We start from the raw sequence: 27,982 nt of genomic DNA on the forward strand, positions 1-27,982 counted from the left end.
TGCACAGTAAGAGCAAGGCGCATCCATCGCGTCTCTCGATGTCACACGCGTGGGGCGCGTTGCCCTGCAAGGAAAGGAGACGATGTTTTTCAGTGTGTTTTCTGCTGGCCTTGTGCAATCAGAATTCAACTAATGCAAGCGTCAGGCCCTCAAACAAAAGGGGCGGGCTTCTGAACTGGGGCAAAATGCGAGTCTATAGTTCACACCATGTCTTTTTCTTGCCCTTTGTACTCCATTTGGCTTGTCTATGGCTCTGTGCTGAAACCCACAGTACTCACAAGCAGCTAGACATGGGAGACGGGGTGTTGCCTGATCTCAATTGTTGGTACAACCTCCAGGGATCTAAAACCCAGGGTGTGACTTTCCTTTCCATCAAATAAAATCCTCTGAGCAAAGCCCTCACAGGATCCCTAAAACTAACCCACTTCCTTTACTTTAAGGTGTGTTGGAGGATAGGGAAACTGAGGGTCCAGATCGTTGGTGTGGGGGCTAGTTATCTGTAAACCACAGAAAACATCTGAAATTTTATCCCAATGGACTTTGCAAAGATCCCACACAGCTTATTGAAAAGAAACAAGTGTACCCACACTAAACGAGTGTACCTATCTCACAAAGCATATACTCAGAAGATCTCACTGCTCTGGCTGAAGGTGCAGGACTTACTTCATGGTAATGCTAAGATGAGAGTATGAGTAAAAAGTTAGGGTGAGACAAGTGGGGTACATTAATTGCATGGAACCTCCTCCACTGGAAATAGTCCCCAATTCATACAGACAGGAATTCAAAGCTGAAAGACAAGCCCTTTGACTTTGCTTGGTGGTGGTGATTGAGGTGGTGGTGGTGATGGGGTTTACTATTTGTGTGTTCTGGGAGGCGAACTGGCTTCATTCATGAAGCTCATGGTGGCTTGTAGACTGTCTTTCTCGATTAACATTGGCAAAGCTGCTTCTTTCTGCATTAGATCAACGATCCCCAAAGAGCCCAAGAAAATGGAGTTCATTTTTCAGTGAAGACAATGCTGTTAAAATATAGCTTCCCAGGAAGCTTTACTCCCTTAAAAGACATTGTGCAGTGCTCCACCCCTGCGGGAATTTCCGTGATGAGGTGTGTAAGCAAGAAATTCAAAGCTGTCCCACCCCCACCCCCACCCCTCAGACACTGGCCACTTCCTAAATGATTCCGCTTGAGCTTCTTTAAAGAAGTGACCCTGCTGAATTCTGACACACAGGCTTTGACTTTAAAAAGACCAGTTTTTTTTTTTTTTTCTCAGTACCTTATAGATTGTGTAGGAAGCCCGAGTCTTCTTTGAAGAAGCTCATAAACCATGCGGGTAAAGCTTTGGGAAACAGAAGAAAATGAAATGGTACATACCCCTCCGAAGGCATTACATGCTAATCAAAGTATTCGTGTTTTGTTTTCTTTCTTTTCTTTCTTTCTTTCTTTCTTTCTTTCTCTCTTTCTTTCCTATATTTCTAGGTGACACAAGTATAACGAATGTAATATTCTCTGTGAACAGGTGCTGGCAAGTCTGGGAACTAGTAACGTTTTCTGAAAGGAACCATGATGAATCAACTTATCAGACTGGGTTTCCTCTGCCGCGGGAGACTCGACTCTCGGATCAAAAGCTAAAGCTTCTTCTCCCATCCCCCTTTCCCCCTTCCACGCCTCCCTAATTAAACACACCGGGGGGAGTTGGGCACCGGGGACTTAGGAACAAGGCGAGGTCTGGATACCAAAGGGACTAAACGCAAGGCCAAAGAGCTAACCACACTGGTGATCACCCAGCAGATCCCCGAACCATAACCGTAACCGCGTGAGGAGGGGAGGGAGGGAGCAGCGGTGAGAAGGGTGAGGAGAAAGGGACAGCGCGGAGATTCCTTTAAAAAAAAAAATCAAATTGTAAAAGTTCGTTCGTCTCAGTCAACCAGCTCTCAGAGCATTGACACCAACGTTTCTCCAATTTTCTTCCAATAAGTTAGCGTGTCCTCATGTTTAGTCTCATGTTTATTTTCCAAAAGGGGGGTTCATAGTTTTCTTTTATTATCTGTACTACTAAGCTCGAAAGAACCGAAGTGGAAAATCCGGACGGTTGTCTCCATGTGTATCTTGAAATAGACACCGAGAGCCGGTTTGTTGCTCCGTTGTATGCCTCAGTTTATTTTTTTAAGTTATTTAGCTTTCATTTTAAAATTTTGATTGTATGTGTATTCTACCTAATACAATTCTTCCAAAGCCAATCCAATATGTTAAAGCTAAAATTATTTTTTTCTGTTTTCTTTTTGTATTTAAAACATTTTCCTTCTCTTTATTATTTTTTTTTTTTCATTTCCTGTGTTTCTCCTCCTTGTCGCCAGTTTTACTACCTGGGCCTTCCCCAGACGTGTGCCTGTTAGTGGTGTTGTTCAAGAACATCTTGTCCATGCCTTTGAGCGCCTCGGTGAGATAGTTCTGCAGGGCCGTGAGCGCAGCGCAAATGGCCGGGGCGCCGAAGCCGTGCGTGATGAGACTGAAGTGCGTGAGGCAGCTTTGGATGCCAGGCTCCAGGATGGGGCTGGGCCGGCTGTTCCCGATCGGCGTCCGGTCCTGCGCCAGCAGATCCGTAAATTCTTTACAAAGTTGCCTGCGGAAAGTGAAGGAGGAAGAGAAAAGCGCCCTCAGAATCCTGGTTACTCGCCTTGCAACCCAAACAAACTCACATAAGCCCGGAGGCGTTGGGTCTGTAGCCTGCACCAGGCTAACTTAGGCGATTCTGCTGTTTCTTTCCAAAGAGAGTTCCCTCACTCAGCAGCTGGGTCTGGAAGGGACCCAGTGAGAAGAATGTACCCCTTCCATCCTCACGCTTTTCATTTTCCCTCTCCCCTAACAGACCACCTGTATTCTGCTTTAGGAAATTCGTTAGGTATGTTGGCTTTTGATTTGGAATAGTCAGTAATTTTTAGCTGTTACCTGGCACCACTTTTCTTTAATTATTTCCCCTTCTCGCCTTTCCACCCTCTCTCTCTCTCTCTCTCTCTCTCTCTCATACACACACACACACACACACACACACACACACACACACACACACCCTGAAAGATTTAAACCCCTCAGCCACAAGCCTGTCCCTGGCACTGAAGCAGATTGCTAGAGCCTTGCATGGCCCAGGGCAAAAACCTGTTTATTCTAGGAGAGAATGCTGATTCCATTCAAAGCAAAACCAGTTTACCTGCAGCATTTTTTGAAGAAAGATATTTCTTCCCTTCTTCTTCTTTTTTTTTTAAAAGTCCCCCCTTTTGCAAATGTAAGCTATTAAACACCTCTGTATAACAGGATTGGTGTCAATATAAAAAGATCTCTGCATAGTTTAAATAAAACTTAAAGGTAGATGGTTAAAACACTAGGGAGGGTAGATTTTTATTTGTTGAAGTTTTTTTTTTTTATTTCCTCAAGGCACCTACAATTTAGAGAAATCTCCTAGCCTTAGGAACCCTGTGTGCCTAACTATGGATTGAGCTTATTTGAGAAATTTTTAATATAGGAAATAGATGGGAGGGGTTTAGGCCTGAAGGTAAAATGGCTTGTCTCTGCTGGCAAGCTGAGGCCTGGCATCCCAGAGGCCACAATTGGCAGGCTTCTCCTGACTACCTGCCCTCACCCAGCCTGTGATTCTGTGGGATGTCAAGAGAAGCAAACGTATATATCATACTGGACCTAAACAGCAGAGGAAGGACATGTAGCAACTAACACCTGGCCTAACTATCAGGTAAACAGGGCAGATTTCTGGGTTTGAAAGACCCTTGGGGCACCCTTCCCCAGGGTACTATGTTGCCCAGGGCTAGTAATAAAACTAATAGGGAATCACTTTTTCACCCACTGACAGCAATGGAAAGATTGGCATTCGGAAGGCCTGTGGCTAGAGCACTGATAGAGACTGTCTACCCTTTAGCTCTCCATTCATAATATATCTGTATATCCCCACAGCAAGTGACTGTGCTCACCCAGGAGGGCTGGCCGTAGTGAGGTTCACATGCACACTCCAGGCTCTGACTCACCTTCTTTCCATGTGGTCCAGACACAAACATAGTGGGAAAGCTCCCAAGGTGGTTCTGATACCCTAGGCTATCAAATAGTGGCCTTAAAAATCCTCAGGCTTCCTGGTGGGAGGGGGGAGGGCTATCAAATCATCCCTTTAGGAAACAAGTAGGTTTTATGGATCTCATTGCCTGCTTTAGACATGTTAAGGTTTTTGTTTTGTTTTGCCTGAAGTTCTCTGTATCATTTATAAAATACAACTGTTTCTTAGTATCAGATCCCAAAGCAAGAGGGTAAGAATGTAACTCGCCAACAAAAATCCATGACCTTGCTAGATGGTACATTAGCAGAAAGCCTTCTAAAAGGAGGGCGGATGCCAGGTTTTGATCGTTGGGAAAAATGATTGAAGTCTTTCCTGAAGTTTGTAATCATTTCCAAAGTGCCAAAAAAGGAAATTTTGTAGTGTGGAGAACAAATGTTTTAAGAGTCAAGCATTTAAAATCTACACAGCCCAAACCAGGCTGTAAGCAATTAAACTTCTGGGACATTAATATTTTTTGACCCTGCGGAAAGGGGCAATCAAATTCCAATCACGTCTCAAAAACATCTGGACAAATTTGAGCAAATGATTTTTCAGCCTTCCATATATTTCTTTAAATTACGCTGTCAACGGAACAAACCGCGTCCTGGAACGCTAAATAAATGAGTGCTGCTGTTTAGGCCGCGCCTGCGACAGAGAGACGTGCTGCTGCACGCAGCACCGCCCACTGCGGGCCTGAGCTGGTCATAAAACACCAACAATATGACACCGAAGCCAAAGACAGGGGTAAATCAAATAAATAGAAAACCCACTGTAAATGTTCAAATGAGCTCTAGACCTAAATTTAGCCAGAGATTTACTGTTTTCCCCTCTGGAGTTGTAGTAAATTTTACAAGTCCGTGGAAGATGACAAACAGCAACGTTGGAAATGGAGTAATTAGAGCTATGGGTAGAGATGGGCACACGTGGGCGAGATATAGACACCCTGAGCGGACACACATGGCAGTCCCCCTGATGGCAAGGAAGACCACTGCAAAGCCCAGACAGAAATGTTCACCTAGGGGTCTGCAAAGAGATGTGGGGGAAGTCTGCCTGACACCCCAGAACTGTGCAGGAAAGCTGTTAAAAGCCTGTGTTCTCTTTGTAAACCGAGAAGGGGACTGGGACAACCCCATAGCCCTCAAGTCTATTTCACCGACACACACACACACACACACACACACACACACACACACACACACACACACACACACACACACACTCACACACACACACGCTTCAAGAAGCGGGTAGCCTTCTGGCCTGAGAAGGGGACTGGGACAACCCCATAGCCCTCAAGTCTATTTCACCGACACACACACACACACACACACACACACACACACACACACACACACACACACACACACACACACGCTTCAGAAGCGGGTAGCCTTTTGGCCTGCCCTAGTCTGCTCTATTTGACAAGGCACTTTGAAGCCACACCAGAGAGGCTGCACCGCTATGCCCCATCATTTCCTAAGTAGAGTTAGGTCAGGGAGAGAATCCCGGATAAGGGCCCAGGATCTTGGAAACTCACTTGGTGGCCAGCAGCATATTCTTTCTGGAGTGCAGGTCACTGGGATCCGTGTGCTGTCTGTTCAAATACTCGGACACGGCTTTAGCGGGAAACTCTGTTTCACAAATATACCCAAAATCCCGAGCTAAGTGAACAGCTTCCCCTGCAAGGAGAACAGCAGAGAATCAACGCCCAGGTAGTGAACACCTGAGGCCAGATACTGAACAAACCCAAAGCGGAGATAGATATCTGAAATAAGGATGAACTTCATAATTAAAGAGAACAGGACAAACGTTACTCTACTAGCCTCTTTGTAAGCTCTGGACAGACACCGCTCCCTCCCAAGACTGCCTCCTGTACTTTGGCTTAGGGGAAAAGTGACATAGATTCAAGAGCCACCTTCCAATTGAATCTAGACATTTGATGGGACATGTTAGCCAGATTCCTCTCTTCTGTTTAAAGTATCAGTTATTACTACTTGAAATAAAATATAGAAGTGTCACCATCTTCCTACATTTCTATTAGTCAGTCTCATGTTTATAACTAATATACATAAACAAATCCAGATATGTTACTGAATATTAATAACTACATATAACATGTATATGAAAAGAGTATTTCTACTTAGCAGCAAAATAATTATTCACACTACAGTTCACACTACAATTTCCTTCCTCTTTTCAGGTTTTTCTCTTTCAGAGATTTCTGTCATTATTCTCCTACTTAAAGATATTTCACTGCACAAATATGTAACTACAGACACCAGGACACTAGGCATTCCAAAGCTTAGGAGGAAGACCCCCCTGAAAAAAACAAAAAAACAAAACATTATTACCTTTTAAAGCACAGCCTTGGGGTTTGAGAAAAGATCACAAACATGGGAAAAAAGGGGATGTTGAATTTTCTCACAGATACACTATTTGGAGGGAATGTGACTTGTTCTCAATGATACCTTAGTAATGAAAGACTTCAATAACAGTGCATACAAGAGTTCATAATACCAAAAATTGCCCGCCAAATATTGCCATTTTGGTGTGATTTCCAGCTTCTTCCCTTCTGTGCTAAAATCTGTGTCTCATGCTAAGATTACCTTGACTGTTTTAAGGATTGTGATATTAATAATTCCCTAAAAAGCAAAATGGAATATCCACAGGCAAGGAAGAGTCAACTACTAACAAGTGGGATTTGAAAATGTGGTGATTTAAGGCCTCTGGTGGGTGAGTTTGATCGAAAAACAAAGCAAAACAAAACTTTGCTTTAAAGATGGCAAAATGCAGGACCAGCAACTCTTTGACCTCTTTGTGGCCATCACTTGGATAACATAAGATGTTGTTCTGGAAGAACAAATTCCCTACAAAAGTCATAGTATCATATCTATTAAAACATGGAAGAGAAACAAACAAACAAAAACAGGACATAGGAAGATTCCAGAGAAAATTCTCCACCGTCTTCCACATGTACCAGCTTGTCTTGTTTCCTGTTGGCCCCTCCCTACACATCAAACTGCAAACTCTCTTCTTCCAGACCACATAGATGATCTTAGTTATCATAGGCCATAGATTTCATCAGAAAACCCAAACTGACAAGAAAATTAGAAGTTTCTTAGTAAAATTATGCCCATTTAATTTACCACCAATGAATTTGCCTTGAAGATTCAACTTGTCTTTCCATACTTTTTCATAGTGGCCCCCTCCACAGTTTTATCTTAACGATTGTTGAACTTACTCAGGTATCAATAATTCATCAGGTTGTACAAGGTAAGAGACAGAACTCTGGGAGAGTCATCAGTTTTAAAATAACCATTGAGATTCAGGGACACTGAATGTTTTCTTAAGCCTTTTTAATTTTATTACCTTTATTGGGGGATAAGTGTGTAGAGGTGGGAAGAAAACCAGGAGGACCTCTCCCACCATCTTATGGAACATAAGGGTGGATATCAGGTGGTCAGGTTTGGAAGCAAGTCCCTTTTCCATCACCAGCCGCACCTGCTTTGTACTAGTAACACTTTTGCAGTTTGCAGAGACGATATTGATGGTATCATAGGAGTTCAAGCAGAGGATGCTTCAGCCACTGTGGCCAGGGAAGTGACCCCCTCCACTGACTTGGAGATTGGGCCTAATCCCTGTTTGGAGCATAGAAAACTCTTTTTTTTCTTTTTCTTTTTCTTTCTTTCTTTTTTTTTTTTTTTTTTTTTTTTTGATTCCCTGAAACTGCTAGCTCCCTCTAAGTAAAAAGACCTCTGGTCTTCTCTCCTGCAGCCCCTTGACATCCAACTCATGAGGGCACAACAATCACAATGATTTCCAGTTAATCATAAAGCATGTAAAATGTCAGCCTCCAGCTGACAGTTAAGCTCAGCTACTTCAAGAAATGGCCACAAGTCTTGCTTACCTTCCACCAGGGAGGTGAGTAACGTGACATTTGCTGCTTTGCGCCTGCCCGCGGGTAAATTCAAACCGATTTTTTCTAGCCTTTCTCTCAAGGATCTCCCCCCATTTTTCGATTTGGCTCTGCAATTGCAAGAATTAACATTCTGATTAACCTCAGAGTGTTCCTGAAACAAAGTTTAGACTTAGCAATCTAGAGCCCAGTGGAGCTTGAAGAGGTTTTAACTTGAGGTTAGCACTCCTTCCTTTCGGTTATTTGCTGAGAGTTTGCTGAGGTTTGCTTAATTTCTGCCATACAGAGCATAAAAAGTAAGTCCTATTTGAAAACCTTGTGTGTGTGTGTGTGTGGGGGGACAATACCAGATGGGATCATTAGAATGTAGGGAATGGGTCCAGAAAAGGTAAATATTGCTCATGTACATGCACAGGTTCACTCTTTGCCATGGAGCAGCGAGAAGAGCAGAATTCAGGGAAGCTTTAAAAAAAAGAGAGAGAGAGAGAGAGAGGAAAAAGAAAAGAGCTAGTTTCCAGAAACAGGCAGGCTTCTAAAGGAGTAAGCAAAATAATAATAATAATTAATAATAATAATAGCATAATGGAGTTTAAGAAGGGAAAAAAAAGTTGACATTTGCAATCAATGGTTTTTGTCATAACAACAATACTTATACTTTTGAGCTTGTTAATATGATAAACTCTTTGTATTCACCATCTCAATTCATAAATTTTATACACTCATGCTCAGGAATTGAATTAAAACATCCCCTCTCTGGAAGCTAGGGTGTGCTTGGGCACACTTTTAATCCCAGCACTCGGGAAGCAGAGACAGGCAGATCTCTGAGTTCCAGGACAGCCTAGTCTACAAAGTGAGTTCCAGGACTGCCGGGGCTACACAGAGAAACCTTGTCTCAATAATAATAATAATAGTAATAATAATAATAATAATAATAATAATAACATCCTGACTCTGAGGCTCAAAAGACTCACTTGAAAACCAAATACTAAGGCAACTGGAAGAGGATTCAAACTAAGAACATTTGTGGGTGAAAACCAACACCCTTAGTTTCCCTCTAGGTTCCCTACATCCTCTAAGGGCTGGGAAAAATAAAAGGAAAGTGGTTATCATGCACAAAGCAGCCTGCTCCTGTACTTTTCAGTCAGCCACTTGTAGGAAAGAAAAGGATAGCGAACATCTAAAATGGGTTAACTTCAGAAAGTTTTGTCTCATACTAAGTCACTTAACAGGGACAGTGCCAAGAGTCCAGATGCTGGCAAGAACTGTTGTAGAGAAAATACAATAGCCATTTCTTTCTCCACTTTTACTAGGAGTCTGTCCGTGGGATGTAATGTTGGAGAGCAACTGCATAGCTACAGAAAATGACTACTAATAGTTAGAAAGTCCTATTAATGTTGTGAGATGTGATACTATTGGAGGCAGGTCACTAATGTAGAGAAGGGTTTTTCAAAATTGGAAGCACAATATACTAGTGCATTGATCTCGAGACCAATTTAGCTACTCCCTATCTGTACTTTTAAACTAGAAAATAGTATGTGGAAGGCATGATGGAAACTGCCCTTTCTGATTCAAATGAGCTTGTGTGGTGGGGAAGATAGTTCTGGGTTGAACTGAGGCTAACGCCCCAGATGTGAGTTCATGCAATTGGGAGCCATGCGAAGGCAAGAAAGTGAAAAGTTTCTAATGCTGAATTATCTAGGAGGGTTGCACATGCGCAATAAGGTCTGGGATGGGTGAGGCTTAGGTTAGAGAACTCAGCTCTTGATGTTAGACACCCTGCTAGCAGTGTCTACAGCCTTCCTGCAGCATCACACAGAGCTGCGCCTAGACTCTCAGTTGCTAGGCAACTGCGTTGGACTTTCTCCCCCCAGTCTCCACAGCACCCACCTCCACTAATTGAAGTGTGTGTGTGTGTGTGTGTGTGTGTGTGTGTGTGTGATGTAGTTTTTGTTGTTTGTTTTACTTTGTTTTACCTTCTGAGGACGCCGCCAAGGAGAGACGCATTGAGGCATTCAGGGGGCGAGAGCCGTCTCTGAACTTCTCCCACAGTCACTTTGTATTTTGAAGTTGAACTGAGTAGAGATAAACGGCCTGGGACTGAGCAAAATACCTCGCCGGTGTTGACTGACATTCCTCCCAAGAAGCCATCTTTATTCATCATTAGAGAAGTCACAGATTTGGGAGGGACAGGAACTAGGGAGAGATGGAGAGAGGAGGAAAATGTTGCCATAAAGGTGACCGATCTTCAACCCTACTGATGGTTGATAGGACGTGGCATCTGGGAAAGCCACTGGGCAGCCATCAAGTGGAAAGTGTAGGGGGAGGCCACTCCAGTGGTTCCAGGCTGCACTGCCTTCCCAGCAAGGTGAACCGCCCCAAATGTCAGCACTCCTCTGGAAACTTACCCCAGATAAGAGGACAAACGAGTGTCGCTTGCCACAGTCCTGCTCACCACACAAATCAGGGAAACACTCAACCTTCCATCTTAGATCACACAGTGAATCTAATCAAAGCCTATTTGGTCACCTGCTTCTAATGTGACCTTGGACTCCTAATCTCAGTTTCTTCCTCGGACCTACCCAGGATAACACTGTCTCATTAGGTACCTGAGACTGAAGGTTAGTATCACCGTTCTGAGATAAAATGTTAGTACCAATGATCTTTGTAGAAATTCCTCCTCTTTGACTGAACCCCAATCTGTGGCCATCACTGCAGATGGGGGTGGGGTGGGCAAAGAGCTGCTTTATGCCATATAATGAAACCTATTTTTCCCCAACATAAAAACAGCAGCAGGATTCATTTAGAAATGTACCCAAATGCTCATCTCCAGTGAGAGCAATGCAGCTGTGACATGAATTTTGTTTACAAATTAAAGCACCGGCTCATGATTGTTTGAGCAGTTATGATTTACAACAGGTGCCCTGATCAATCAACCAATCACTGTAATTCACATGAGCAGTGGCAGTCCTGCCTTGCCCCGGTTGTTTCATTTCAGCAAGTAATTGATAACAAACCACACTCAAGGTATGTTTTATGCGGAAGTTAATAAGAACTGACAGCTGGTTGCCACTGCTACCCTGGTGCATTCAGCCTCTCCAGCCTGTGTTTCTGTTTAATTGTGTTTTGGTGTCATCTGCATGTCAGGAGGGGGCTGAGCTAGGTGGAAGGCTGGAGAATGAGGAACTGTGAACACTGTCCTGGAAGTTGTGCCCTTTGGACTTCCCCTGATTTGTGCTACTTCTTCCATGTTAATTTCTTCCATGGAGAAATATATATATATATATTTCTGTCCCACCTTTCTGTTAATGTCCATGTCTCACCCTATAAATCTGGCAGGAAAGGACACACTCTGCCACATGAAGTCTAGAATTTTATGAGAAAAGGTGTCTAACTTCTCTTCTACAGGACAGATAAGAGAATGCAGGGTTTCTATTTCACTTTACTCTTTACACCACAGATGTCAACATTCAGACTCCATGGATGCTGAGAGAGTTCCAACAGCTAGGTGTTTATTAATTTAATTTGATGTTTTCCAAAATCTTGTGAAAAGAGTTTCTGTAAGGCACTGGATTTAGACACTTTAATATTCTCTTTGACTACTTCTTAATCGACAAGATTGGAATTTTAGAACCTATTGTTGATGTCCAATGGTCTAGTTGGAGGAATTGTGTTGGGAAACAGAGAGCATCTTCTCTGCACTGTCATAGGCTAGGGACAAGGTACAAATGGTATTTTGATTTTCTGGGCGACCCCCCCATATTTTCTCTAAGAATTGCTTCCCATTTGAGAGTAAAGCAGCAAAGTGTCAAAGTTTTTTCATCAGACATGAGTACCTCTTGGAGTTGGTAAGTCTCTTTGTAAACGGATGCCTGGGGGGTGGAGCTATCCTGGCACTTAATTGTTGTGCACAATAGCCACATATATTTTAATCTCCTATTTTATTAGCATTCCTGATAGATAAATTTCAGGCTCATATTCGAGTCATTACATACAATTTTATACTGATGGGAAGTGGTATGAGAGCAATTTGGGAAAGAGTTCCCCTAAAAGTAGATAGCCCTTTGCAGTTTTAACAAGAGAACTGTAGCAATAAGTAACATTAAAGATATCACCTTTGAAACTCGAAGCATTCTTATCTTTAACATTTTTTAGAATATTTTAATAACAAAACAAGCCCAGTAAACTGACTGTTACTGTTAGGCACAATAACCAGCATCTCTTACACAGTAGTTTTCCTATTTCCCAGATGTCACATTTCTTGAAAAATTAGGCCTTTGGAAAGACATTATGCCCTGTTCTTTAACTGTCCTATTTGTTGATTGCCTGATTCAGCTTTTAGGAGCTGTGTCCTTTAGAGGGAGTAAGTGACTCCCTCCCCTGGACTGTACCTCTCTGTATATACATATACAGACACATGTGTCTTCTTAGGTGGCATACTTCCATCTTAGGAAGGTTGCCTCTCCCACTTAGAAAAAAACTCACAAGGTGAACAGAAGTGTTTTCAATTATGTTTTCATTTTCTATCAAAATCATGTTCTTACATCCTATCCTCAGGTTCTAAGACCAACTCATACCCCTTACCCTTGGTCCAGCATGGATTCCCCTAGACCAGAACCTACATATTTCTCTTCCTGGCTTTCCTTCCTGATAGCTTCCTGATCATCTCACCTTCCTGTTTGCCCTCACACCTGCTTAGCTCTGCTGATTAACCTGGTATTTTATTCCCTTCATCTTTCTCCTTCTGCTTTCCTCCAGCTTATCAATAAGCCCTGAAAGCAACAGGGCCCAGTTGATTTGTTAGTAATTATGAGCACACTGTTCCTGCTCATGGATCCCAGAGATGTCTGAGATAGGTTTAAAGCGACAGCAGGAAATACTAAGGAAATGGAGCATAGCAAGACTCCGCATGAAGCTTTAGGTTCTTCACATGTTTACAATTTTCTGTGCATACATTAAAAGTGGGTTTTCCCCATCTTCAGTTCTTAGCTGGATGGTAAAACCAACTTCTAGATGTGATACACACACACACACACACACACACACACACACACACACACACAAACACACACACACACACACACACACCACCACCACCACCACCACCACCACCACCACTCACCCTTTCCTTTTCCTATGAATTATTATAGAAAAGAAAAAAGTCATAAATAGATTAACATCTCCTTGCAGTGAGTGGTTTTAAGAAAAAGTAAGGAAAACTAGAGAAAATATTGACTATATAGATATTAATGGGATAATACTTCGTTTCTCTTTTTAAAAATAACTTCAGGGTGAAATTACAAACCAGAGAGACAAGACCTGTATTAGAAAGAGATGGAAGAAATGTACCTGTCTCACACATTAAGGGGTTGAGTCCCCTGGAAGGGAAGAAAATGACAACTATGAGAGCTACATTGGGAAGCAATCAAGAGATTTAGCACCCTAAAAGTAAAATCACTTCTCATGATCAGGGAAGCTATTTCTCAAATTTGCATCCTTTTAAGTTTACTTCTTGTCTAAATTTTATTCCACATGTTCAACAGGAATATATATGTAGACACTGAAACTGTGATGAGATGAAACACACACACACACACACACACAGAAAGAGAGAGAGGAATATATATATATATATATATCCCTTAATATCCAATGTTGACATTCTTTAATGACAGAATCTGAGAACCTGAAACTTGAATAGAGTCTTATCATGTTTTTAATATGTCATCTGACCTTGAGAAAGTCATTCATCTTATCCAGTCTATGCACTTGCAGATTCCCACACTTGGGGCAAAGGAAAGGAATGTCTGACCTTTCCAGTTTTGAAATTCTATGGCTTCTGACCATTCCTTCTCTGTCTCTGTCTCTCTCTGTGTCCCTCTCTCTGTCCCTCTCTCTCTCTCTCTCTCTCTCTCTCTCTCTCTCTCTCTCTCTCTCTCGCTCTGTCTCTCTCTGTCTGTCTCTGTCTGTCTGTCTGTCTCTCTCTCTCTCTCTCTCTCTCTTTCTCTCTCTCTCCTCTCCCCCCCCAAAAGGCAAAGTTCTTGAGAGAAAACACACAACTGTTAAAGGGTTCTGACAGATTCAGATTCTTGGTGTGATATTCTTTCTAGGCAATAAGGAAGAATCTCAAAGGAACCTGCTAGAATTGAGATTTGGCAATTTTATAATCCTCCTCTCCAAGAAAACCCACACCAAAGTGTTTGTGTGGGGAAGGGGCCAGAACTAACGGAGAAAACATGGGAGAGCTTGGAGGTTGAACTGAAACTAACCAAACAGGATATCCCTAAGACCAATAAAAATGCCCCACAGTCACAGCATTTGAACCTTGGACTCCAGCCTCAATAACCTTTCCAAGAAATTCTGACATATTTTCTGCTGTCTAATATGTCAAGCAGATTGCATGTTGGTTGCTGATTTCAAACCCCCTTTCTTTGAGCCTAGGTAAGTCTTTTAAGTTAGGCTATAAGAAGATGGCAAAGATCATCTATGTTAGCTGGGCACTCCCCCCACCCCCACTGCACCCAGATTCCTAATCTTAATGGAACTGAGAGTTAAGAATGATTTTTTAATGTCTCGTTGGATTTTTAGACTGTTAATGTAGCGAATCCTTCTCATTATTACTTTATTGATTGCTCATTGACCAGCCCCCTTCAAATCGTATTAACCACCCTCTGCCGGTTTAGATTAGGAGAGTTTAAAAAGCACCTTTCATTACTCCCCCTCCCCAACTCCTGCCATAGAGTTGAGACTAGGCAGCTTAATGGGAGCTCTAATGGGGCAGCTCAGAAGAGAGGGGCCACGGTCCCTGCCGATTGCATTAATAGCTCAAAGGGGGCCAATACAGAAAATTAGCCGTAAACGAGCTCTGGAGATCTTCAAATGAAAGAGCCGTTTATCACGCTGGCTACCTTCACTCCACTCGTTTGCTCTCTCTACTGGGAACAACTCATTTCCTCTTAACTAAATTACTTCAGAAATGTCAGCTAAGCCCACATAGCAAACATAACAAGAGAGGGAGTTTATAATGTATGGGATGATGCCAACAGGGAAGAAAAATTAGATGGGCTAAATTTTAGGAGTGGCCACGACACAACTGTACAGAAAAGACACAAAGAAAGATAAATCCATCTTTTATGCCCAGGTTGTTAGGCTGCATAAACACAGGAGCAGAGATGTGTAAGTGTAGACTAGTTGCTGGCCTTTTATTAACGAATCATAGTTTTCTAAATAACTGCCTAAATGCCCATTAGAAAACAAATTAAGCAACCAAGTCCCCTGCTAGTTGCTGAAATTTAGAATATTCAGTTCAGGAAACTTTCTCACCTCTATCCAGAATTAATCGCATAGAAGCATCCCTCATGGGGACTAGACTATGCAAAGATGGGCGAAGAGAGGCTGGCAAGGAGCTAATGAACCCATAACTTTATTTTAAGTGGTTCCTGGTGAGTTAGAAAAATAAATCAAACATTTGTTCATCCCTTGCCTGTGGCTTTTCAAAGATGAAAATGTGATATTAGGATCTCTTCTTCTTCGTGTAATAAAGCAAACATTTCAAGTATCAAATAATAGAACTGACCTAACATTCATATTTAAGCTACTCACTCCAAATCAATTAATATGGGTAGGGTGTTGCTTTAGTGTTTCAAGCCGAGCATGCTTTTAAAAAGCTTTGGGGGAAAACATGTATGTGGCAGTCTCAGAAAAACAGAGCAAGCAACTTTTTAGTCAGCACCCTCCTGTATCTCAGGAAGTAACCTCGTGCATAAATATTCATGTGTCTCTGGCAAACATATTCAAACGCTGCAACTGATGCTTCCCACAGCTAAGAAAATCATGGACCCCATTTTGCTAGGCAAGCTAAGTTCCAAATATTTTTATTGGCCTGACTATTAATAACATTTCTGATTGGTCATCTGCTGGGCATGTCCCTCTGCCAGCCAATTGATGTTGCTAGGATACCGAACCCTGAGCTAAGCTGTTCTAGCTTTCCACAAAGAGGGAGGGGGAAATTAAAACAACAATGACAAAAGGGAACAGAAAAGCTCCTCCCTCTCCCCACCCTAATCAAGCAGCAATTAACCAAAAGACTCTTGAGGAACCAGTGAAAGTGAGCCCTCAGCAGGGCTGCCAGCCTGAGCATGCACTCCCGGTATACCAGCTGAAGATGACATTAGCTAAAGAGGGGAGGGAGAAATATTAGGCAATATTTTTAAACTTATTTAAAAGACCATTCTGAAAAGGAAAAGGACCGTTCAGCTACTGTTTTCCCTGTTTACCCCACAAAGCTACATAACCATGACTTTCTAAAAGGAGAAAATTCAAAACACTTTTAACCCCTTTGGGATCCTACTACTTACTACCCCAATTTGAGGCTGGATGGATTGCTTTCTAAATTATCTTTTTTCCCTTAATTATTTTTGTGAATGTTAAGTGGCTCAAGTGAATCACAAGTGACTAAAGCTGGGGACTGTTGACTCTAAACATAAGGACTGTCTTTCTCTAGCCTCAATAGGAAAGGGCAACAGTCGTTAAAACTCTGCTTTCCAATACCAATCCGTGTGATAATTAAAGACTGCCCTGCCTACACATTCGAACTCTTAAATTTGTGGCATGTGAGTGACATTCAGGCCTTGAAGCAGCTACTCTAACCGCCAGACATTCTCTTAGTGACTGTCAGAGAAGAGGAGAAAAAAAAAAAATTAAGCAGCTGCAATACGCCTGAAATGAGTTATTGTAATTACATTTAATTAGTTTAATTAGTTAATTATTTTGCTTACAGCTGTACAAGAGACTGCAAACATTTGTTAATATCACATGCCCTTTAACAGTATGGGGTGATTCCACAGTCACAGTAAATCATGTGCACATATGCAGGAAGATTTAGATGCATGCATAGTCTGTCTCATCCTCTCAGTGTGCGCATATTTAGCAAAGCATTTGGCACAATTAAAAATAATAATAAAAAGAGACAACTCATAAGACACAGAGAACTGGTACCACAATTACCACCAAACAAAAAGAAAAAATCACACCAAAAACAAGGGGAAAGAAAAGCTATATCTCCATGACACAGACTTCAACATAGCCAAATCCAGAACAACGTAATAATAGCCCATTTTTGAAACCAGTGCTTCCCAGCTGTTTCTACACATCATGAAGGCTCAGTCATATAAGATGCCTTCAGAATGGCTACCTTAGGTATGATGAGAAAAATGGTAATAGTCAGTGTAGCTCTGTTTCTCCAATCCTGGTTTCTGACAGAGTTTCCATTCTGCTTGATCCTTTTTCCCTTTTCCCAGCAGGCCCCTTAACCCAGTCTTGATAGCCATTGAACTGATTACAACAAACATTTTTTGTTTGTGATATGAAATAATGACTTCCCCCAAAGTGAAAGCTCATCATAAAGACATTGAAATCTTTGCTTACTTTTGTAAGGAAAAATCCATACCTTTTTTAATGACTGACTGGTCCAATAGGTTCATGCCGCTGTTATTGGCATCTTCAACTGACTGTGAATATAAAAACATCACCATTCAAATTGAGTGGATATTAAAGAATTGCATACATAAATCATGTCATTCTAAACGGGAGTTTCTATTATTTCCATTTATATTAATTCACAAAGGGAGGGTTTATTATTATCCTTATTATCTCCAAATCGACATAGAAATGAAATTCACTGAAATGGTAAATTCTCCCCATAGAAGAAAGAGAAAACAGAACGTACGGGAGACATCTGGGATGCAGTATTTGCTTTGTTATTATCTGAAACAGATATTACATGGGCATATAAACTTTTATATCACTTGCCCATATGAATTGTGAAAAGTTAGCAACTGCCAATTTTTTTCACCAATATTAGTTAAGACCAATTTCGGTTCCCCCCCCCTTCTATCCTAGTGCATTTAACCCCAGAGCCGTTTTTACAAATACATAATAGTTTACGTTATGGGATTTTAATTAAAGTGTGAGCAATTTGGAATGGAACACAAACAGCAGTACAAAAGCCTCCAGGACCTCACCCCCACAGCAGTCCACACACGTTCCTGTGAGCTATGAGCTTCTTGCTGTCAGATGACAGTCCCTACAGGAACCTGTGCAATGGCCATATACCCCCTCCAGCCAAGCTGGTGATTCTGGCCAGCCAGTTGCACACCTGTTAGGGAGGCAGTAATTACAGAAATAGGCACACAAATAATGGTGCACATACAAACAAAGGACTGGATCCTCCCAGCCAGCACCTTTGGAATCACAAGAAATATCCATCTTCACTTTCATCCCAGAAGAGGGGAAGTTTCAGCTCAGAATTGGCAGCACTTCTGAGAGAATAGTTGTCCGAGCCAGTTGCTAGCTGTCAGGACCCATGGGAACTTGCCTTCTAGCCGCGCATTGCAGGGTGTCAAAAAGCAGATTCCCTTCCACCCTCCCCACTCCCAAAGAAAATACCCACTGTCTTTCTGAATCCTGCAACTGCTTCCCTTGATCCTTTGTAACTTAAGTTCAGACCAATTTGTCACCCACTCTATTAGGAAGTGTAAAAAGAAGGTCTTGGGGATGAGGTGTTTCTACCCATTCAGGGTGCAGCACTGAACAGGGTGTGAGTCCATCACAAGAAAAAGAAAACTATCACAAACAAGCAAGTGCGGTTTGAGAAATGAGATGTTCTAACTAACCATCAGGGGGTATACTCGTTTCTTTCTTTTCCTTTTTACTAGACACTCTTCTACTCTTAGAAAGTTGAGGGTGGGCTGTTTCTCCATTCGAACTGTTGTCTAAGTTGTAGACCACCACGCATGCACATCTTGATTGTGAAGAGGTGCTTCAAAAATGTTTCATGAAACTTGTTCATAAGTTTTCAGAGGGCACTGTCACACACACAGGCCTATAGCCACACTCCCTTCACCCTTTTCTACACTCATGGGTCTGTTGGCAATGGCTATGGTTTCAGCCAGGACACAAATACTCCCCTGTGTTTGTGGGAGCGAAACCCATCCCATAAGGTCCCGGACCCATGAGCCCCCACACCTCACGCTTAGGTTGGTGCGCAAATATGTATCTACGCCTCATCAGCGACGTGGGGTAGTTGTGGTAGTTAATGAGAAGGCTCTTGTCTGATTTTCTATCTAATTACGGCCGCCTGCTGGGTTTTTGTACAGGATATTCACGCAGCATGCTGGCGCTTAATCGTCACAGGGAGGATCGTAAAGATTTAATTAGGACTGCATGCGGAAGCGCAGAAAAACAACTCAGACTCGTAATTACTAGACTTCTTTAGTTAAAAGTGATACCAGGGGTTGCTTTAAGACACAAGGGTATGTTTGAGTGTAGTGTAGTGTGTGTGTGTGTGTGTGTGTGTGTGTGTGTGTGTGTGTGTGTGTAGGGTTCACTTAAAACCTTTTTATATGTGGATATTCATGGGTGGTATAGGTGATGGGAGGTTAGAGACCCAAGCTGTGAAGAACAAGATGCCTATGTGGCAACTGAACAAATCCACAACTAGGTGTCCCCTCGGTTCTCTTTTTCTGTGGCCATTTCCCCCTGAGTTTTTAACACTGCCCCCCTCCCCAGTGGGTGAAATGTAGCATACCCGGAACCCAGACAGCGATCTGCTAGTTTAATAGCCCCTGTGAGTAAATTGAAATAGAAATTGACAGGGTTTTATAGTTTCATTTAAAAAATATTAGAAGCATTTGGTTAATTAGCTCTCCTTTTCGCTCACAGGGCGGCAGCCTCGTGAGTGTGCCTCTAGGTCACATGAAATCCCCCCAATTCTGGACCCATAGGGTCTAGGTAGCACCCTCTGACTCTCTCTGGTCCATGGCTTTCAATGTCCTGAATGGACATATACCAGACCCTTGAGACAGAGTAAGTGACTCTGAGCTCTGACAACCACTCTGTTGTCACTTCCAGAGACCATTAAAGTGCAGTTACCTTCTTGGGTCTGTTGCTTGGTGGCTGAAAACCTGACATCCGTCCATAACTTTAGCCCCTGCCCTCTAGATCTCAAACTTGGCAGTGGACCCTTTTGGGGGAAGCTGACCAGTTACATTTCTGCATCCAAAGCATATCCCTTCTCCTTCCTTCCCTATGCCATCTCAGTCTTGCCTTAGCCTCAGGAGGCCTGTCACTGGGATCACACTGGACCAGAATCACAGAGAAACCAGCCCCACAAAAATCATGCTGAGGCTGGCATAGGCTGTATGTCGTCCACATACTCTTCAACACTTAGGGTTGCTGGAGAAGGCCCCACAGGCCTCCCCACATTGTCAGGCTATCAGCTGCAGGAAGGAGAGGGAAACAGCTAGCACTTTCTACCTCCCACAGGCTCTGAGCAAACTGCATCAGCTCAGGCCCGGTACTGGGTTCCCTTAAACACTTTAAATCCACCCAGTTCCTTTGATAAGGTTACTTGCCCAATAGCACTTCTCTGGCCTTGTTTCTGGTTCCTTGTTTTGTTAGCTCCCTTTGCATTTTGCCAAACACGCAAAATCCCTTAAAATTCTGACTTAAAGAAAAAACATTCTAAAACCAAAGAAATTTGTTCCCTATTTTAGGGAGAGATTCCTGAGTCCATTGGCCTGCAGGGTGGTGGAAGTGGTGGCAGATGATGTTCATATCCCCAGTTATGGTAATGGGGATGTACAGTGTAGTGGGTGATTGTAGCATCCCTAGGGGAATGGAGGTGTGTGGTTGATCTCCTTTCATTATCCAGCACTTTGAACCATACTAAGAAAGGTTAATTTAAAAACTCCCCCCCTCCGTGCATATTACTCCAAAGCATTAAAAACAACTCGATGTTTCTTTTCTTGTATGGTATCCTGAAATGAGCACTACCTCCAGATAGGCACAGCTCAGTAAAATCAACAAAACCATCACTACTGGTACTGTGGATGAATCCAGCCGCAGGTCAGGTGATCTCTTCCTTTTTAATAACAAGGTTCCTCTAAAACAATGAACCGTCACAGACAGAGCAGAGATGACATTTCATTCTGTCACCACATTTTGGCTGTTCTTAAGTATACAACATACATGCATGCATACATACATACATACATACATACATACATACATACATGCATACACACACACATACATACATTATACATTCACAGCAAAGTAAAGACTAAGGGCTTGGGCCTTAGCTACCTTCTCTTTTCCATTTTGTTTTTCTTCACTTCAGAGATAAGTCTACAATGATGCACAACAAATTCAGCTATGCCAATGAGATGCAAGTGTCAATTAAATGCTCTGTGACAATATTTATCTTTTCTGGAGACCCTTTAAACTGGGGGAAGGCCTTGTGTGAAACAGTACTGTTCAGAATCACCCTGACAGTATTTAGGAATCTTTTCTTTGATGTTTCTTTGTTTAGTTTAACCAAGTGTTCCCATCCAAGTAAGCCTCCATTGTGTAGGCTGCAGATGGGGTGCTGGCTGGGTAGGGGTAATGTTTTGAACCTTTTGTTTTAAGAAATAAACATGCGATGCCTCTTCAGAATGATAGTGACACTGGGGAAGGGTGGCAGCCATCAGAAGAGAGGGCAGAAGGGAGAGGTGGGGGACATTGCTTTACAGCCAATGAAGTGGCCTTCAGATGAAATTTCCAAAATGCTATCTGTCCTCAAGGACTCCAGAACCCAGTGGCAACTCTGTGGGTTTGTCCCTAGCGAAGATCCTATTGTCAGGTGATGGCTCTAGAATTCTGCTTGAGAAAAGGGCTCTGCAGTATTTGGACTTTCAAAGCAAAAGGGTCTTAAACAAACAGCTAATGACTCTCCTGCAGAGTGCCTTGTCATTCTTAGCACAGCTTTGCAAAGGGTGAGAACACCTGGAGCCTTCAGAGGCCCTTGTACCTTCTTGCTTAGAGTTCTGTCGTCTATACAGCCAGTACTTAGCCTACCAAGCCACCGGGACAGGAACACTTTGGGGTAATCCTGGTGCCAACTTCTTCACACAAAGCAACAGAGAATGCACAAGTCCAGGAGCTGAGTCAAGATGAAAACATTAACCTTGATGGCAATGACTGTAAACTATCACGAAAACATATTTCCTACTTCAAGATTTAATTTCCAGACGTCCCGCCATTCACAAATGGATCTCTAGAAACTGCCACCTTGTAGCCACACACTCAAACACACATTTTTGTACTGTCCGGTTGGCCCGGTTCTAAAGATGACAATCTCCCACCCCCAGAAGACCAGGTCGCCCCTCCTCCCGCATTCTTCTTTTATTATCTCTTATGTCTATTTTTTGTTTGTTTGGAATTACCTGCACATCTTCCATGCCGGGATGCCCAAGACCATGCAACGAGAGGCTGTCGCCCATGCCGGCGTCCAGGCCGTGGTGTGCCGAATGTAGCAGCACGTCCGGCCGGCGGACAGAGTGGTAGTCCCTTCGGGGGTCAAGGCCCGAGAGCTGGGGCAAGGCCGCTCTGGGCTGGGGCAGGAGAGAGCCGGCTTCTGAACCCACTTCTTGGCGCTGTCGTTGACCCCAGGGGTGCTGCTGGGGCTGATGCAGAGGATTCAGGGAATAGGGGTCGTTGACATGAGAGTAGGGGTCTTGACTCTGGTGGTAGGGTAGCGGCTGATAGGGGGGCGGGAAGTAGGGTGGCTGGAAGTCCGATGATGGTGTGTGGGACAACGGCGGGGCGCTCGAGTAGGGTCCTTGGGACACAGAGCCCAGTTGAGAGAGTCTCGAGCTATGGCTTGGGACGCCATCGTGCCGGTCCTGAGAGTAGAAAGTAGAGAAGGAGAAGGAGGGAGGGATGGACAGAGAGAGAGAGAGAGAGAGAGAGAGAGAGAGAGAGAGAGAGAGAGAGAGAGAGAGAGAGAGAGAGAGAGTTCGGCTTCTGGTCAACTTTTTCCGGGATAAGGGAAGCAAGAGGCTAAACCTTAGACCCCAAGCTGACTCAGTGCCACATGGTAAAATGTCAACAGTCCCACCGGGAAGCTTCAGGGGACTTAACTACAGCAGAAATAGGAAGCTCACCCCCTTACCCGGCCTAAAAGCCATCTTTCAAGAGTGCAAAGCAGGCAAAAGGGAGAGGAGAAGGAACTGTGTGGACAGAGATAGCGCAAAGCCTTGATTTTAGAATGTAGGACTCGAGGATGGTGTTTGCTCTTCTAAGTGTTTCTTGCCCATACCTCTTCAAGAGATCCAAAGTACACCGAGTGAACCTTTCTAATAGCTGCTACTGCTCTGGTTGAAAAAGAAAAAAGAAAAAGAAAACCCACTTCTGCCTTCCCTGGCAGGTAGCTGGCTGGCCCCGGGGCTCACACAAGCAGGAGATTCCCAGAGCAGGGAGGCATCTGCCTGATCCGAGAGCTTCCAGCCACCCCTCCCTCCCCAAGAGGAATTAAATAACTTAGTGTTTGATTGAAACGGATCTCCTCTGCAATCACACCCTAAGCCCATGATAAATTGAGTTGTGGTTTGCAGGAGTTTTTTTCTGAGCTTGCTTTCCATATCACAGGCTATTATACTCAGGGCGTTAAAAATAAGGAACTGGAGTTGGGAGGTGAAGAGATAACCGTACATCTTTTCTCCCCCTCCTCTCCGGAGTGTAAGCCAAGTGAAAGGAGAAGGAGGAAGTGCAGGACACTAAGTTTCTCCCCATCCTTCTTGGAAATGGCAAGTGGTAAAGTCCCCCTGGTTCTTTCTGTAGAAACAGTCACCTAAATTTCCAAACTGCATTGACAAATAAAAAAAGTTTTTCGGTTCAGCCTCACCCCCTCCCAGCTGACTCTCGGGGAGCTCAGACAGGGAACACACAATGCTGAGAGAAGCAGCTGCAGCCTCGTCCAATTATGGTGCTAAATTACCAAGCCAAAGGCACTCAAAGGAAGACAGAGAGACAGAGGGAGACACACAGGGAGATGCAGAGACGGAGAGATAGTCAGAGGAGAAGGCATGCACTTCTGGTACAACGGGAATCTGAACTCACCATGGATGAATAGGTGTGGACTAACATCTGGAAAAAAAAGCCTGGTTACTGCTCAAAATCAAACAATGAATTTTCAAAAATCAAAAAGTCCAGCAGAGAAGCAAGCTGGGCACAGGAGCTGAGCTTGAGGTGTTTCCAGGACAGGCCATCAAAAAAAAAAAAAAAAAAAAAATCCCCCTCCAAGAAGATTGGAGGTGCCTGTCACAGACAAGCAGCACTGTTCATCCGTCTCACCGTCTTTTTTGGCCTCTTTTCTTCTGCGGGTTCTTTGGGGCCCCAGAAACAGTCCTCTTCCACCCGAAGCTGGGCTCAGACTGCTCGGGCGCCCCTTCCTCCCTCCGCTTGCCTACACCGCCTCATAATAATTGATATTCATGACTATTAATATTACACGAGTACTTTAAAGGGAGAATGGAGGACAAATGGAGCGTGAAGCAGCAGCGAGCTCAGAGCTCCTCCACTATTGTAAATGACGTTCATTCAGTGGAGAATTACTAGATGTAATCAGACGAGGGGGCTGGCGGAGGCAGACTGGGGGAAAAGTTTAGCAGGAAAGAGGCAGAACTTCAATTAACTGAGCTGGGACGCTCGCTCTCTCCAGGCAGCCTCTGCTCTTTGGATTCGGCAGTGTGGGGGAGCAGGGCTGGGGGGCTCCCAGGGAATGTAGGTGTTCTTGCACATGGAGGGAGACTTTCCCACCAGGGAGCAGGTTGTTGCTCGGAATGCTTGGTGTGTAGATTGAAACCCAAACTAGATAGACACTGCCTGTTTCTCTGGAGGGGAGAGAAAAGTAAATGGGTGGGCCTGTTTGTTTACTGGACGCTACACAGGGACTTTTTTTTTTTTTTTTGAATGCAGAAGATCTATTTGTTTGTTTTTGGACATAGAGTTTTCTTTTCTTTTCTTTCTTTCTTTCTTTTTTTTTAACATAGTGCTGCCTTTTCCTCTTCAGTGCTTACAGCCTGCAATTTTTACTGAGATTTAAAAATATATGCACTCGGTCTTCAAGTACACTAAAGCTATCCTTTTCAGGCAAAGCCAGGGGCAACAGAAAATCTTTTGGGATGTTTCAGGAACCCGTTCAACTGGCCTGACTGCCATTTCTGTTAAACTTCAACCGTAGCCCAGACTGAAGTAGGCTCCTTCCACCACGCGCTGTGTGCGGGTTCTCCTAGCTTTTCAGCTGAAAATTTAGGCAGCCCGGAGTAACTCACTCTCTCCTCCCTCCTCTCTGTCTTCTCTCCTCTCCCCCCTCTCCTACCCCGTCATTTGGTCCTTCTCTCACCCCTCCTTTTCTCTCCCTCGCCCCCTCTCCTCTCCCTCCCCTTTCTCTTCACCCCACTCCTTCCCCTCTCCCCCTTTTCCCATTTAGTCGTTTATTTTTCATAAGCAAAGAACCAGCATCCCTCTGATTACTTTAATCCCTCTATGTGTACCCAGAGCTATTTCTACCGCAGCCCCAGCTCCGCCAGTGACACGTTTTCTATGGGTGATGTGTTCTTTAGGAGAGTTTATCGCCCTGGACTTGAACATAATCCCGCCTGTTAGGAAAGGAAGGGAGGCCGGAGCGAAATAAGCCCTGCGAGGCGGGACAGGCACGGTCCCGCTGTACAGTCAGTACACAACTACAAAGAGGGGGCCGAAACTGGAGAAATAAGGCCCCCCTCTCTCCCTTCCTCCCTCCCTTCCTCCCTGCCGCCCTCCTTTCCTTCCTCTTATTTTCTTCTGGACTTCCTTTCCTTCTGTTTCTTTTCTCCTTCTTTCTCATTTTCTCATTAACTCCAAATGAGGTCTTGGGAATGGCGGGGCTGGGGCACACTGGGCTCTAGCTCGAGGCGTTCTTGCCGGGTGCCCCGAAGAGTCGTGGTCACTCGGGCAGACCCGGCCAGCTGGTTTGGGAAGAGCTGGCTACTGCCTCCAGACTCCCCTTAAATGGGCTAGGGGAACCACTGCCGAGCTGTAGCCCTTAGTCCCCGCAGGGCTGCCTGCTCAGGGCTCCGGGTTCTTTCCCGACCCGTTGCCAGCCTAAGCTGCCCACCTCCGTCCTGTAGTCCAGCCCAGTGCTGCGGGTGCCCGTGGCTCAGGTCTCATCGCCTCGGACTTCTGCTCTCCAACTTTTCCTGGTGCCCTCTTGCTTCGGCCGCCCCGGTTCGCTAACTCCCTTTCGCTTTCTTTTCTTTTTCGGATCTCGAAGCTTTTCTCGCAGCCTCAGAGCCATTCTTCCCTCCCTCGACGTCCCATTTTGAGTTTTGCTTCTCTTTTCGCTTGAGCTCAACAGGGGGTCTCCCCAGCTCCGGACCGTGGTGCCGGCTCCCGCCTCCGTCCCTGGCCCGGGCCTCCTCGCCTGGCCAGCGAGCTGCAGGGGCATCCGGCAATGCGGCAACCTCGCTCGACACGGACTCCGGAAGCCAACAGAGGAGTCCGAGGAGGCGGAGGTCGAAGCCCGGGAGGGATGCGCTCTCCCGGGCACTGGTAGCCGGGTGCACTAGGTGTGGGCAGACTTCGTTAAAAATGCCCACACGCTGGCGGTTACTATTTTTGCTTGGACCCACAGACCCGCAAAGAAGCAAAACACACACACAAAAACCAAAAATAACAACCCGCTCCCTCTCTCCACACTGTACTCTATCTGTTCACACACCCGTCCTTTCCCTTCTCTCACCGTAGATATTTAACCTCTACCTGGATTCGTTAGTTAGCGATTTCAGAAAATTTATTAAAAGTAAAAAAAAAAAAAAAATCCAAAGCCCGAGTTGGACTGAAGCTTGAAAATCCGATTCTCTCCCGAACTCAAACTGAGGGGAGAATGTTTTTCTCTGCCTGTCTACCTAAATTCAGTGGCTCCACGTTCCCCATCAGAGCCTACAAGGGGGAGGAGAGATCCGGAGAGAAAGAAAAAGGAGAAAAGAAAAATAGCTCCTAAATTAAAGTTGCCAGATTCCAGCCTCTGAAGTCCCCCTTCAGGAGAGCGAAGTCTCCTAGAACCATCCTAGGAAAACTTAAAGAAACCTCAGAAACCCGACCGGAAATCTACAAGTAAATATCTTAAAAATCTGTCAACTGGGGTGTCAAGAAGTTCCAGTTTTCTATGTACAAAGCTCTAAAATGTATCTGGGGGTGTCCGCTCACCTCATAGATGTCTTCGTACTTGACATTCTCCACGAGTTTCCAGAGCATGATGGCAGCCTGGTCTCTAGGAGGTGAGTGCATTCATGTGAGGAGCAGATGTCTGGCTTCTCAGGACTCCGCTGTCTGTAATGATCCATCTATAATTGGAAATGGGGGATACACACCAAATCCGACGCTCCTCTCCCATCGCAACTTATATCTGTTGTCTCAAACAATAGGCTGGAGAAGTAAGCCTCAGCAGACAGAAAAACATTATTGCACACAGGACTTAGATACAATGCGCGCACGCACACACACACATACACACACACACACACACATACACACATGCACACACACATATATATTATAAAAAATCATAAACACGAATTTACACACAGATACCCACATTTAACTACATAAACAACCCTAGGTCACAGAACCCACAGACTGAACGGGTATTTAAAGGGAATATAATTGTTTTTTTTAATCTCTATTTTGAAAATGGCGAATCATTAAAACTAGCAACTAAAGTCTTTTAACAATTGATAATGAGAGACATCAGCCCCCTAATTTTCTACGTTTTTTTTTTTAAGGGACCATTATTAGGATTTTTAGAACACAAATTTCCTATTCCTCTGTGTTCAGAAGAGTATTTTTTTTTAAATCTAGATTCCTTGATTTTTAGAGCTATTTTTCCGTATTATAGCTGTACAAATATTAAAAACCACAGCATCATTGTAGAGCAACTACAATAGCAACAAAAGCCATTTACCACAATGATTTCTGATATTTTTCTTCATTTTGACTAACACATTTGGTAACTTGAGTATCTTGTGGACCCTGCAGTCTGTGTTGCTTGTTGCTTTGGAATGGTGATGTATTTTCAGTGGATCCTATATGCCTTTCTGTTTGCCTGAAGTCTC

The 27,982-nt window shown here is 43.9% G+C and overlaps 1 protein-coding gene across 3 annotated transcripts; it reads right to left on the bottom strand.

Annotated features, from left to right (window-relative positions):
- Positions 1-41: 41 nt before the first annotated feature.
- Tfap2b (transcription factor AP-2 beta) lies at positions 42-27,158 on the bottom strand. 3 transcript variants are annotated; one of them, XM_035453233.1, is made up of 8 exons: positions 27,078-27,158; positions 22,274-22,732; positions 17,455-17,515; positions 9,983-10,202; positions 8,001-8,119; positions 5,631-5,772; positions 2,364-2,620; positions 42-64 (listed from the first exon to the last, which is right to left on the bottom strand). In XM_035453233.1, the coding sequence occupies exons 1-8, from the start codon at positions 27,156-27,158 to the stop codon at positions 42-44; spliced, it is 1,362 nt and encodes a 453-aa protein (XP_035309124.1). The 3 variants fall into 3 exon arrangements, with proteins under 3 accessions (XP_035309124.1, XP_027248576.1, XP_035309125.1); XM_027392775.2 differs by lacking the exon at positions 42-64 and having other exon boundaries at positions 2,323-2,620; XM_035453234.1 differs by lacking the exons at positions 42-64; positions 27,078-27,158 and adding an exon at positions 23,949-23,975 and having other exon boundaries at positions 2,323-2,620.
- Positions 27,159-27,982: the final 824 nt, after the last annotated feature.

This window comes from Cricetulus griseus (genome assembly GCF_003668045.3).
Source record: "Cricetulus griseus strain 17A/GY chromosome 1 unlocalized genomic scaffold, alternate assembly CriGri-PICRH-1.0 chr1_1, whole genome shotgun sequence".
In the NCBI taxonomy this organism is placed as follows: Eukaryota; Metazoa; Chordata; class Mammalia; order Rodentia; family Cricetidae; genus Cricetulus; species Cricetulus griseus.